This window comes from Felis catus, chromosome A1 (genome assembly GCF_018350175.1).
Source record: "Felis catus isolate Fca126 chromosome A1, F.catus_Fca126_mat1.0, whole genome shotgun sequence".
NCBI lineage: Eukaryota > Metazoa > Chordata > Mammalia > Carnivora > Felidae > Felis > Felis catus.
The window spans coordinates 116,915,394-116,928,558 of NC_058368.1; the positions used below are offsets into that span (position 1 = coordinate 116,915,394).

General features: G+C 42.8%; 2 protein-coding genes across 2 annotated transcripts; both read left to right on the top strand.

The window, feature by feature from the left end:
• The first annotated feature begins 555 nt into the window (after positions 1-555).
• Positions 556-6,162, top strand: PCDHB2 (protocadherin beta 2). The gene has a single exon (XM_011282592.4). The coding sequence runs from the start codon at positions 1,322-1,324 to the stop codon at positions 3,713-3,715; it is 2,394 nt and encodes a 797-aa protein (XP_011280894.2). The 5' UTR covers positions 556-1,321; the 3' UTR covers positions 3,716-6,162.
• A 1,333-nt stretch (positions 6,163-7,495) lies between these two features.
• Positions 7,496-12,980, top strand: PCDHB3 (protocadherin beta 3). The gene has a single exon (XM_019833383.3). It carries the CDS (start codon positions 7,643-7,645, stop codon positions 9,998-10,000), a length of 2,358 nt encoding a protein of 785 aa, XP_019688942.3. The 5' UTR covers positions 7,496-7,642; the 3' UTR covers positions 10,001-12,980.
• Positions 12,981-13,165: the final 185 nt, after the last annotated feature.

Consider the following 13,165-nt stretch of genomic DNA (forward strand, 5'->3'; position numbering starts at 1 on the left):
GCCTTTTCAGACTAGTTTCTTTCACTAAGCAATATGCATTTACATTTCCTACATGTCTTTTTTGGGTTGATAACACTTCTTTTTATAAACATTTTTTAAATACAAAGAGACCATCTTTAAACACCTAACAACAAATTGCAACATATATATCTTGATTGGCACCTGATTTAACAAATTATCTCTAAAAAGACATTTTAAAAGATAATTGAGAAAAATTCACTACCTACTATTTGATAAGAAATTATTGGCATTGCTAGATGTGACAGCTGATTTGAGGTTATGTAAAAAATGCTCCTGCTGCATCTGGGTGGGTCAGTCGGTTAAGCCTCCCACTCCGGCTCAGGTCATGATCTTGCAGTCTGTGGGTTCAAGCCCTGCATGGGGCTCTGTGCTGACAGCTCAGAGCCTGAAGCCTGCTTTGGATTCGTGTCTCCCTCTCTCTGCCCCTCCCCTGCTCGAGTGCTCTCTCTCTCTCTCTCAAAAAAAAAAAAAAAAAAACCACATTAAAAAAAGAAAATAAAAATATTAATACATTAACATGAAGACATTTTCCGACTACTTTTGGAGATTTTCATGTGGCCCAAATGCATGAAATTTCAGGGAAATGTGAATTGAAAGTGGTCCCCAGAGAAAGAGGAGTAAGAGGAATATTTCATCGTCCTAAGAGAATGTTCTCATTTGAATACTGTGCTTGTCCTGGGTTTCTATAGTTTTTGGTTTCTTTGGGGTGTGAGGATGGTAACCTAAACACCACAGAGATGCATACATGCCCAACTTCTAAATAAAACTGGGAACTGCCTACTCAAAGCCTTGTTTCCTCCTGGGACTGAAGTTACTCCCTTCCAGTTTCCGAAGTCGATTTTTTTTTTCTCATTTAAAAAGAGCCCTTTCGATCTGTGAGAAAACTGGAACGGAAATTTGTCAATGCTTGCCGTGGTTGTTATGGATGCAATGAAAAAGCCTTTGGAGACGCAGATAAGACTTTGAGATATTACTTGAAAATACTCCCTTTAGATGGCCATCTGTCTTGAAAGAAAGGATTAGGATTTTCTTCCTGTTTTGGATAAACTAAACACTCAGGAAGGACGCTGGGTGGCGCTGCAGCATTATAAGTAGAACGAAGAGAGCTACCAGCTGGCGCTCCTTGAGCCAAATGCTCCGCTGAGGAAACAAGCAGGAAGGGGAGGCATTCTAAGGTGGTTGCTCCGGGAAATCAGGGCCCTAGGCGTCTCCATTTCTCCCACCATCTAGGAGATACTGGGAGATAAGAGCGACAACTCGAGCCGAAGCTGGGTCAAGTTTGCTGGGAGACCGGAAGGCGATGGAGGCCGGAGAGGGAAAAGAACGCTTTCTAAAACAAAGGCAAGTCTTGATATTCTTTGTTTTGCTGGGCATAGCTCAGGTTGCTTCCAAGCCTAAGCAGTACTCAGTGGCTGAGGAAATGGAGAGTGGCTCCTTTGTGGCCAATTTGTTAAAAGACCTGGGGCTGGAGGTAAATGACCTAGCTGCGCGTGGGGCTCGGGTCGTTTCCAAAGGGAAAAAAACGCGTTTGCAGTTTGATAGGCAGACAGGGAATTTGTTGTTAAACGAGAAACTGGACCGGGAGGAGCTGTGCGGCCTTGCCGAGCCCTGTGTGCTACCTTTCCAGGTATTATTGGAAAATCCCTTGCAGTTTTTTCAGGCCGAGCTATGGATAAGAGATATAAATGATCATTCCCCGGTTTTCCTAGACAAAGAAATACTTTTGAAAATTTCAGAAAGTATCACTCCCGGAACTACTTTCCTAATAGAACGTGCCCAGGACTTAGATGTGGGAAGCAACAGTCTCCAAAGTTACACGGTCAGTCCCAATTCCCACTTCCATCTTAAATTACAAGACAGTTCCGACGGCATATTACCACAGCTGGTGCTGGACAAAGCGCTGGATCGAGAGGAACAGGCTGAGATCAGGTTAACTCTCACTGCGCTGGACGGCGGGACTCCACCCAGGTCTGGCACTGCCCTGGTCCGCATTGAAGTTTTAGACATCAATGATAACGCGCCCGAGTTTGCAAAGCTGCTCTATGAGGTGCAAGTTCTGGAAAACAGTCCCATTGGATTCCAGGTTGCGGTAGTCTCTGCTAGAGATTTGGACATTGGAACCTATGGAGAAATATCTTATGTATTTTCCCAAGCCTCTGAAGATATTCGCAAAACTTTTCAAATAAATGCAAAGTCAGGAGAACTCATTTTAACACAGAGACTGGATTTCGAATCCATTCAGAGTTATACATTAAATATTCAGGCGACAGATGGTGGAGGCCTATCTGGAAGTTGCATGGTGTTTGTCCAAGTGATGGATTTGAATGACAACCCTCCGGAACTGACTATGTCAACACTTATCGATCACATCCCAGAAAACTTGCAGGAGACCATAATTGCTGTACTCAGTGTTTCAGATCCTGACTCGGGAGACAATGGAAGAATGGTTTGCTCCATTGAAGATGATCTTCCTTTCTTCCTTAAACCTTCTGTTGAGAATTTTTACACCCTACTGACAAACACACCTCTGGACCGAGAGACCAAATCCGAGTACAACATCACCATCACCGTCACCGACTTGGGGACCCCCAGGCTGAAAACGCAGCACAACATCACCGTGACGGTCTCCGACGTCAACGACAACGCCCCCGCCTTCAGCCAAACCACCTACACCCTGCGCGTCCGCGAGAACAACAGCCCCGCCCTGCACATCGGCAGCGTGAGCGCCACGGACAGGGACTCGGGCGCCAACGCGCAGGTCACCTACTCGCTGCTGCCGCCCGCGGACCCGCAGCTGCCCCTGGCCTCCCTGGTGTCCATCAACGCGGACAACGGGCAGCTGTTCGCGCTCAGGTCCCTGGATTACGAGGCGCTGCGGGCGTTCGAGTTCGGCGTGCGCGCGGCCGACCGCGGCTCGCCCGCGCTCAGCAGCCAGGCGCGGGTGCGCGTGCTGGTGCTGGACGACAACGACAACGCGCCCTTCGTGCTGTACCCGCCGCAGAACGGCTCTGCGCCCTGCACCGAGCTGGTGCCCAGGGCGGCCGAGGCGGGCTACCTGGTGACCAAGGTGGTGGCGGTGGACGGCGACTCGGGCCAGAACGCCTGGCTGTCGTACCAGCTGCTCAAGGCCACGGAGCCCGGGCTGTTCGGCGTGTGGGCGCACAACGGCGAGGTGCGCACGGCCCGGCTGCTGAGCGAGCGCGACGCCGTCAAGCACAGGCTGGTGGTGCTGGTCAAGGACAATGGCGAGCCGCCGCGCTCGGCCAGCGTCACGCTGCACGTGCTGCTGGTGGACGGCTTCTCGCAGCCCTACCTGCCGCTCCCGGAGGTGGCGGCGGCCGAGGCGCGGGCCGACCCGCTCACCGTCTACTTGGTCGTCGCCTTGGCGTCCGTGTCGTCGCTCTTCCTGTTCTCGGTGCTGGTGTTCGTGGCGGTGCGGCTGTGCAGGCGGAGCCGGGCGGCGTCTGCGGGTCGCTGCTCGGGGCCCGAGGGCCACTTTCCGGGCCACCTGGTGGACGTCAGCGGCGCGGGGACGCTGTCCCAGAGCTACCAGTACGAGGTGTGTCTGACGGGAGGATCTGGGACCAACGAATTTAAGTTCCTCAAGCCGATTCTCCCCAATTTCCTTGGTCTCGGTGAGGAGAGGGTTCATGAAGCAAACCCCAGTTTCAGGAATAGCTTTAAATTCAGTTAAGTATTAATTACTAAGGGTCTACTGAACCTCGTCTCCGTTAATTTGTGTAAAGTCTTTTTGTACTGCCTTGCCCACTTGGGTTCTTTTTATTTGGTGTGTAGCTATCCTATTCCAATTCAGTGCATGTTACTGGTGTTTTTTTTTTTTTTTTTAATTTTTTTTCAACGTTTATTTATTTTTGGGACAGAGAGAGACAGAGCATGAACGGGGGAGGGGCAGAGAGAGAGGGAGACACAGAATCGGAAACAGGCTCCAGGCTCTGAGCCATCAGCCCAGAGCCCGACGCGGGGCTCGAACTCACGGACCGCGAGATCGTGACCTGGCTGAAGTCGGACGCTTAACCGACTGCGCCACCCAGGCGCCCCGTTACTGGTGTTTCTAAATGCCTTCGTTTGTGGTGTAAGGAATGCAGATTTCTTTTTCTTTTTGTTGATTAGTCTCACTGTAACTTAATTCAACTTAAAGTGTGAAAGTAAACTTTGTATTTTCTGAAGTCTTTAATTTTTAAGTTAGAGCATCTTTTTCCAAATTCACCTTCCACAGTTCCTAGGTTACTTTGCAGAACTTAAAATTTAAAACGTTTTTTAAATGTTTGCAATCACTACATAAGCTTATTCTTTTTCCAGAATATTTGTGTTTTGTATATTCTCTTAAAGTAGTATAACTTTAATTCTCTTCACTCACATTGGCTAAAACTTTTAACATATGTATGTTCATGAACACTAAAGCAATGTCTCACATTTTTCTAAATATGTATTTCCTTAAAGTATCCTTAAATGGAAGTTATGATTCCTTTGAGATTGTGACAACCTTGACTGTTGGATTCTACAAACCATTCATATTAAAATGCTCAATAAATCAACCACTAATATTCTCAAATGTAGTTAAATAAGTAGCATATGTCCAGTCGTTTTCAAAGCCATGTAATTCTTAATGCTTTCTATTAAAATTTTTTTCTTTAAACTTTTCACATCAATTCCCCCTTTAAAATATTAGGTTTAGCAATTACAAACATCTATTAACTTTGAGCAAGTCCTTAAAATCCAAAAGATATGAGGAAATAAACATGTCTTTGTCCTTCACCAAATTTTAGAAACTTCAAATGTAGTTTGGCATTGCATGTTCCAAAAATTTTGGATTGTTTATAATTTTTTGGGGAATAAGCCTGTGAGGAAAAGATTTATCTTGGTCTGGCCATTATTTTGTTTTCTTCTTTTTTTTTTTTTTTTTTTTGCACCACTATTTTTCCCTGTTCAGTTTTCTAGGGTTTTCAAAGCTCTTTTCTTTTTTTAAGTTTATTTATTTTGAGAGAGAGAGAGAGAATGCATGTGTGATGGGGGGAGGGGCAGAAAGAGAGGAGAGAGAATTCCAAGCAGGCTATCAGATAAAAGCCGGTTCTGGGGCTTGAACCCACTAACTGTGAGATGACAACCTGAGCTGAAATCAAGAGTTGGAAGCTTAACCAACTGAGCCACCCAGGTGCCCCAAAGCTTTTTTCTTTTTATGTGCTTGAATATGTGTCTCACTAGCTGCCCTTTTATTGCATGACTAGTGTAGTAACTGGAAGATTATAGGTTCTTAACAAAATTTTTAAATGATTGAAAGGAAAAAGTGTCTTTTCTTCACCTGTGATATTTTGATATTTAAAGACACTAAGATACTCATAGGACAAAATTTTGCTGGCATTAAATGCTCTCTGATGTTTAAGGAATTACATATATAATTTTTGTTTACTAATTGAACCGATGATCACTGTTGTTCAAACAATATGCAGTTTCAGTCCCCTGTCTCTCTCCTTCAACATATTTTTGCTTGTCCCTTTCTGCTTAATTGGAGTCTTCTCTCCTGCCTTCTAACTTAAGGAATACATATGGAGAAACTGTTTTTTTTATTTTATAATTTAAATTTCAGTGTATAATTCCCTAATTCATCCAACTTTATTTATTTGTTGTAGTTCAATTTCTGATCCATACATTAAAACACATTTTTAATTCTTAATGTTCTTCAATCTGTCTTTAAATTATTGTATATTATGTTTATTTGAATGAGCTATACTATTAAAATTATAATATGAATTTTAAAGGTGTCCTATTGAGATTAGCAATGTAGAGCACTATCTTACTTTCAAAATTCTCTGATTACCCAACTTGTTACCTGTAGAATCTTGGACACGTCACATAATTTCTGTCCTGTCAAAAGGATAACAGCTATTTCTGTAACTTGAAATCATGACTAAGGTAATACAAAGATATAGAAGTGCAATCGCTGTTATTTTTAGCGTTACTAATATTAAGAGTAAACCTAATAGAGGATCCTTCATGTAGCATTCCTAATTATTGTGAAGATGCTAGATTGAACACGTGATATTTGCATTGTTTCATTTCTCTGCTTAAAACCTTGCAATATCTTTGTTTTATTCTTAGAATAAAATCCATTATTTGCCCTCAGTTTATTTCTCCATCCTTCTCTTCCCACTTACTCTTGAGACACTAAGTTTTAGGTGCACTGTCCTTTTATTATCTAGAATAGCTATACTTTACTGTTGCATGGCCTTTACATATCAGTTTTTCATTTATGGGTTCTTCCCATTTTACAGTTTTAGCCTGGCAAACATCTTTTTTTGAATGTTTATTTATTTATTTATTGAGAAAGAGGGAGAAAAAGCATGAGTGGGAGAAGGGAAGAGAGAGAGAGAGAATTCCAAGCAGGCCCTCCACTGTAGGTACAGAGCCCAATTCAGTCCCACTAACCATGATGAGATCATGACGGGAGCAGAAATCGAGTCAGATGCTTAACCCACTGAGCCACCCAGGCATCCCAAGCCTAGAAAACATCCTTCATGTTCCAGACTAAATGGCACAACTTTGACAAAACTTTTTCACTCCCCAACTCATTAGGTCAGGTCCCCTATTGCATACTTTCATGCACTCAGTACCTTTCCTATATAGCACAAACTGTTATATTTGTTTGTTTGAACATATATTTAAAGTCTGTTTACCCCCTTAGATTGAAAACCATATAAGACATATAGACACAGTCTGTCCTGTTACCACTAGATGCTTAACTTCCACAAACTCAACAAATAGCTATTTCCACAGATGAAATACAGTTGTACAGTTAATATAGATGAAACCAGTAATTATAAAAAGGAGAAATCTGTGTTCCTTGAGTGATTATGAAAATTTGATAGAAATTAGGCATTTGTGGTCTCTGGATAATATCCCCTGACATGATCTATTATCATTTTTTGTCACCTTGCATGAGATAATCTTTTCATAGTATTTTTTTCTGAGTATAAATGCAACTGATGCGCATTATACAAACTCTGGAAAATAAGAGAAAAACGCAAATAGGATATAAAGCATGTCATAATTTAAAAAACAATCTTTTAAGGTTTACGTGTAATAATTACAGAAGGGCAGGCAGAGTAGCCCTAGCAGCGAAATCATATAAATAATCAAAATCATGTAAATGAGGACTCCACCAGAGACCGTGGGATTTTTTTTTAGATAACAGCACATTTCATTTACCTCGGTTGTGTTAGTTTCACTGATATAACACAAGAACCTCCTCCAACAGCGTCATATGGGTTTGATAAGGGGAATAAGCGATTAAAATATCGAAACAACACCCACCCCCCTCTCGCCCGAACAAAACACCTTCTCCGGAGATTTTTAAACTGCCAGCGAACGCATGGTGGCACTGTTGTCTAAGAAGGCGAATTAAACCACAGGAACTGTGCGCACTGCGTAAGGCACAGATCCAGTGCCGTAAACTAGGGGTTGTGAGCCTGGGCAGATTTTTAAGCAACCAAAACTGAGCCCTGGAAAGAATTATTCGCTAGGCCTTCTTCAAAGATTGGAAGGCAAAAGACTGCGTTTCCTAGCACTGCCAGAGGCTTAGCTTGGCAATATTTCCAGGAAGAGCATGGCCGAAAGCACAATGGAGGCCAGAGGGGAGCGCTTTCTTAGACAAAGGCAAGTCCTGTTTCTGTTTGTTTTTCTGGGTGGGTCTCTGGCTGGGTCTGAGTCAAGACGCTACTCTGTGGTTGAGGAAACAGAGAGGGGCTTTTTAATAGCCAACATAGCAAATGATCTAGGGCTTGGGGAAGGGGAACTGGCTGTGAGGGGTGCACAAGTTGTGTCTAAAGGAAACAAACAGCATTTTCAGCTTAACCATCAAACTGGCGACTTGCACCTGCGTGAGAAATTGGACCGGGAAGAGCTATGCGGCCCCACGGAGCCATGTATACTACATTTTCAGATATTACTGCAAAACCCTTTGCAGGTTATTACAAATGAGCTTCACGTCATAGATGTAAATGACCATTCTCCGGTATTCTTTGAAAATGAAATGCAGCTGAAACTCTTGGAAAACACGCCACCAGGAACCATGATTCCTTTGGGAAATGCTGAGGACTTGGATGTGGGAAGAAACAGTCTCCAAAACTATACGATCACTCCTAATTCCCATTTCCACGTTCTCACACGCAGTCGTAGGGATGGAAGAAAGTACCCACAACTAGTGCTGGACAAATCTCTGGACCGTGAGGAGCAGCCAGAGTTCATTTTGACTCTTACCGCGCTGGATGGCGGCTCTCCACACCGGTCTGGGATCGCCAAGATCCACATCCTGGTCTTAGACATAAACGACAATGCCCCAGAATTTACACAGACACTCTACGAGGTTCAGATTCTAGAGAACAGCCCCCTTAACTCTGTTGTTGTCACTGTCTCGGCTACTGATTTAGATACAGGAAATTTTGGGACAGTATCATATGCATTTTTTCATGCTTCTGAAGAAATTCGTAAAACTTTTCAGCTAAATCCAATTACTGGTGATATCCAGCTAGTCAAATATTTGAATTTTGAGGAGATGAATACTTATGAACTGGACATAGAAGCCAAAGATGGTGGAGGCCTTTCAGGAAAAACAACAGTGATAGTTCAGGTGGTTGATGTGAACGACAACCCACCAGAACTGACATTGTCCTCAATTACCAGCCCTATCCCTGAGAACTCTCCAGAGACTGTGGTGGCTGTTTTCAGTGTTTCTGATCTAGACTCTGGAGAAAATGGAAGAATTATGTGTTCCATCGAGGACAGTCTCCCCTTCATCCTTAAACCCTCTGTTGAGAATTTTTACACCCTACTGACAAACACACCTCTGGACCGAGAGACCAAATCCGAGTACAACATCACCATCACCGTCACCGACTTGGGGACCCCCAGGCTGAAAACGCAGCACAACATAACCGTGACGGTCTCCGACGTCAACGACAACGCCCCCGCCTTCAGCCAAACCACCTACACCCTGCGCGTCCGCGAGAACAACAGCCCCGCCCTGCACATCGGCAGCGTGAGCGCCACGGACAGGGACTCGGGCGCCAACGCGCAGGTCACCTACTCGCTGCTGCCGCCCGCGGACCCGCAGCTGCCCCTGGCCTCCCTGGTGTCCATCAACGCGGACAACGGGCAGCTGTTCGCGCTCAGGTCCCTGGATTACGAGGCGCTGCGGGCGTTCGAGTTCGGCGTGCGCGCGGCCGACCGCGGCTCGCCCGCGCTCAGCAGCCAGGCGCGGGTGCGCGTGCTGGTGCTGGACGACAACGACAACGCGCCCTTCGTGCTGTACCCGCCGCAGAACGGCTCTGCGCCCTGCACCGAGCTGGTGCCCAGGGCGGCCGAGGCGGGCTACCTGGTGACCAAGGTGGTGGCGGTGGACGGCGACTCGGGCCAGAACGCCTGGCTGTCGTACCAGCTGCTCAAGGCCACGGAGCCCGGGCTGTTCGGCGTGTGGGCGCACAACGGCGAGGTGCGCACGGCCCGGCTGCTGAGCGAGCGCGACGCCGTCAAGCACAGGCTGGTGGTGCTGGTCAGGGACAATGGCGAGCCGCCGCGCTCGGCCAGCGTCACGCTGCACGTGCTGCTGGTGGACGGCTTCTCGCAGCCCTACCTGCCGCTCCCGGAGGTGGCGGCGGCCGAGGCGCGGGCCGACCCGCTCACCGTCTACTTGGTCGTCGCCTTGGCGTCCGTGTCGTCGCTCTTCCTGTTCTCGGTGCTGGTGTTCGTGGCGGTGCGGCTGTGCAGGCGGAGCCGGGCGGCGTCTGCGGGTCGCTGCTCGGGGCCCGAGGGCCACTTTCCGGGCCACCTGGTGGACGTCAGCGGCGCGGGGACGCTGTCCCAGAGCTACCAGTACGAGGTGTGTCTGACGGGAGACTCGGGGACCAATGAGTTCAAGTTCCTCAAACCGATTATGACCAATGGTCTGGTTCAAGACACTGAGTGAGACTAAAGCAAAGCTCCAATTTTAATGATAGTTTAGGTCAAAAAGTAATTGTTTGGCTATGATTGTTTTCTTTAATAATCAAGAATCTTTAGTTGATGTAATATTGTCTTTAAATATTGATTTTACTTTGTGGGTTTTGTTAATCCTCGTGTATTCTCTTTTATCTGCTTCCTGTTTTAGTAATGCAGTCTGAATCCCTCTTTTCTTTTTCTAATAGGTGAGCAAAAATAGATTCATTATCTTTTAATGGTGATTTCAAACAAGTTTACTTTAAGGAACTATCTCAAATTCTCTATCCAAAGCAATGTAGATAGAGTTCCAAAACAGTAATCTTGTAATTTACCGTGTTGAATACAGTCAGATAATGTTCTTTATAATATACTTAAAGCAGCTTTGTAGTTAATGAAGTTTGTGGATAGATTAAAATGTGTTTTCTCTAAGCTGTACCTTCTTCAAGGTACACCATGTTTTTAGGGACAATTCATTTAGTTCAATTTATGTTTTGACATTTGCAATTAATATTTCAATATTTTTACATTTACGTTGTCATAAATACACACAAAATACAGGCTATAAGGCAAATTACTCTTGGATTTGGCTAGAATATTCTCATGAAGACTGAAGAAAAAAAATAAACCTACAGCATTTTGAAAAACAGATTGTGCTTTTACATTTTGCATGAAAATGTTGTTTAGTGGGGCATCTGATGCTATGACAATTTAGTGTGTAAATTCTGAGAGAAGTTATCAACCTAAGAGTCGTTTTTTAATAATTTCAAGAAAGCACATACATGTATGATCTCTAAATGCTTTATGTAAAAGTAGTGTCCCATCCAATCCTACTTTTAAAATTAATATCTACTTGGCATTTAGATGGTGATATATGAGGGAAATCTATAACAAAAATTATAATATATACATATATGTATATTATATAATTTTATTATATTTTATAAAATTATATAATTTTATTATATATATGTATACATACATATATATGTAATTTTTGTTTTTTGTCTTGGTTCTCTTCTCCTGATTTCAACCTGACATGACCCAGGATTATAGATGGTCCTTCTGAGGACTGTCCATCCACACTAGCATTCTACCACCTACAATGTAATTAAAAGATATACAAGAATAGGTAGTTCTAAAGAAGACAGAGCAAGGGGCTCCTGGGTGGCTCCAGTTGGTTGAATGACTGATTTGACTCAGGTCATGAATCTCACAGTTTGTGAGTTTGAGCCTTGCACAGCCTTGGGCCTGTGCTGATAGGTCAGAACCTCCAACCTGCTTCAGATTCTGTGTCTCCCTCTCTCTCTGCCCCTCCCCCACTCATTCATTTTCTCTTTCTCTCTCTCAGAAGTGAATAAACATTGAAAAATTTCTAAAAGAGCAGTATCATTGTGAAAGTCTAAATTAGCTATAACTATGAATAAAATCTGGAAGCAACCAAAGTCACATTTTATGGCTATTTTGAGTGAAAGAGAAAAACTTATTTTTAAGTGATAAAATATTTAGTCCCCAGTTAAATAAGTTGATTAGGAAAAAAATTGGTTTTCTTCTTGAAGGCATTTTCTCATCCAGAAGGACAGAACTTTCCAAGAATTGAATACTTATGACTAGAAGAGAGAAAACTGAAGTTTCTCAACAAATTTGAAAATCCCCAAAAGAGAAGAAGAATTTAAGATTGACATGCCTTCAGTCATATTTTAAAGTGCAGCTATAAATGGTGTCATTTTACATAACTGAGATCAAATGCATGAATCCTTAATAATCAGGGGAAAGAGTATTTCCTTTCATTGATGAAGCACTTTATAGAGATATTTTAATCTGGCTCTTCTGTTTAGATCTTTTTTTTTTTCTTCTTTTCATAAATTGGCTGAATTTTTATTAAGAGAGGAAAAGATCAAAGAATTGTGACCAAGTCTTCTCTGTTTGGCTGACTTAGTCCTAGGTAGTATCAGAGCTACTATTCCATTGTGGAAAGTATAGAAAGCAGTTCTTTTTTTGGCCAATATGGTATATGATCTGGGACTAAAGTTGGAGGAGCTATATGCTGAGCACTCATTTAGACCCAGAAGACAGAAGAACAGACGCTGTTAGTAACTTGGTAGATCCATTGAATTCACCTATTGTTGAGTGAACAGAATTTAGTAAAGCCAGAAAAGATCTTCTAGACTAAATTTGAAGATTAGAAACAATTACACCTTACTCTTGTTTCAAAGTTGATTTTTATTTCTATGCTGTTGGAAAGTTTTTCCCTTTTATTTAAAGACAATTTCCAAAAACTTCTTTATCCAGATATTAAGTACAGGACAGAGAAGGTACCATATGTATAGTACTATGTATTGTGGCCACTTTTTGGAATTCCCATACTGAAAGTCTGGTACAAGGTAAAAGCGATGACCTTCTATGTTAATGATAATTTTTAGTAGTCTTCTGTGAGGAATAGTAAGTTCATTACTGTGAATTATTTCCAAATTGATCTCTAATATTCTAATTTTCAAAAAGTAAGAGAAATTAAAATGGCTCCTCTGCCCAAATATACTAAATAACCTTACTAGACTTTAAGGAACTTGACAGTAGAATCTGTTTCTGTTTTATTCAGACTTGTATCTCCAACACATGGCATTATGCCTCACACATAGTAGATGCTTGAATAACTTTTGCTGAATGAGTAATTTTTAAAAAATATTTGAGAAATCAATGAATTTTTCAAGACCTCATTTACTTGGTACTTATCTGTACACTGAATTTCAAAAGAACTAGCTACATTCAGAAAGGGCTGGGGATTGATAATGCCAATTTCCATAGAACCAATATATTATTTAGTTGTCTTCCTTCACTTGTGTGGGGATTTCTGGAAACTCAGAGAATTGTAAAACAATGTACTGATCTCCAGTTGGGTTCCAGATGCACTTGCTCACATCTTTGATTTCAGCAATAAAGAAGAAATGAAATAAAAGTAATTTATAAAAGCACTGTCAACTTCCCAGACCTTCTGTTTACCAAATTAACTTCCTGAAATCTGTATTTAAATTCACTAGCCTCTAATCGATTATTCTCTTGAACTCTGGTTAGTCCTCGTGGTATAAAAATTAAGTGAAATTTGCAAGATCTGAAAGTCTTTGAATAAACTTTAAAGTAGTCAATCATTAATGTATTT

Excerpts from the sequence above, each read along its gene's own strand:
- PCDHB2 (XM_011282592.4), top strand. The coding sequence starts at position 1,322 with ATGGAGGCCGGAGAGGGAAAAGAACGCTTTCTAAAACAAAGGCAAGTC.
- PCDHB3 (XM_019833383.3), top strand. The coding sequence starts at position 7,643 with ATGGCCGAAAGCACAATGGAGGCCAGAGGGGAGCGCTTTCTTAGACAA.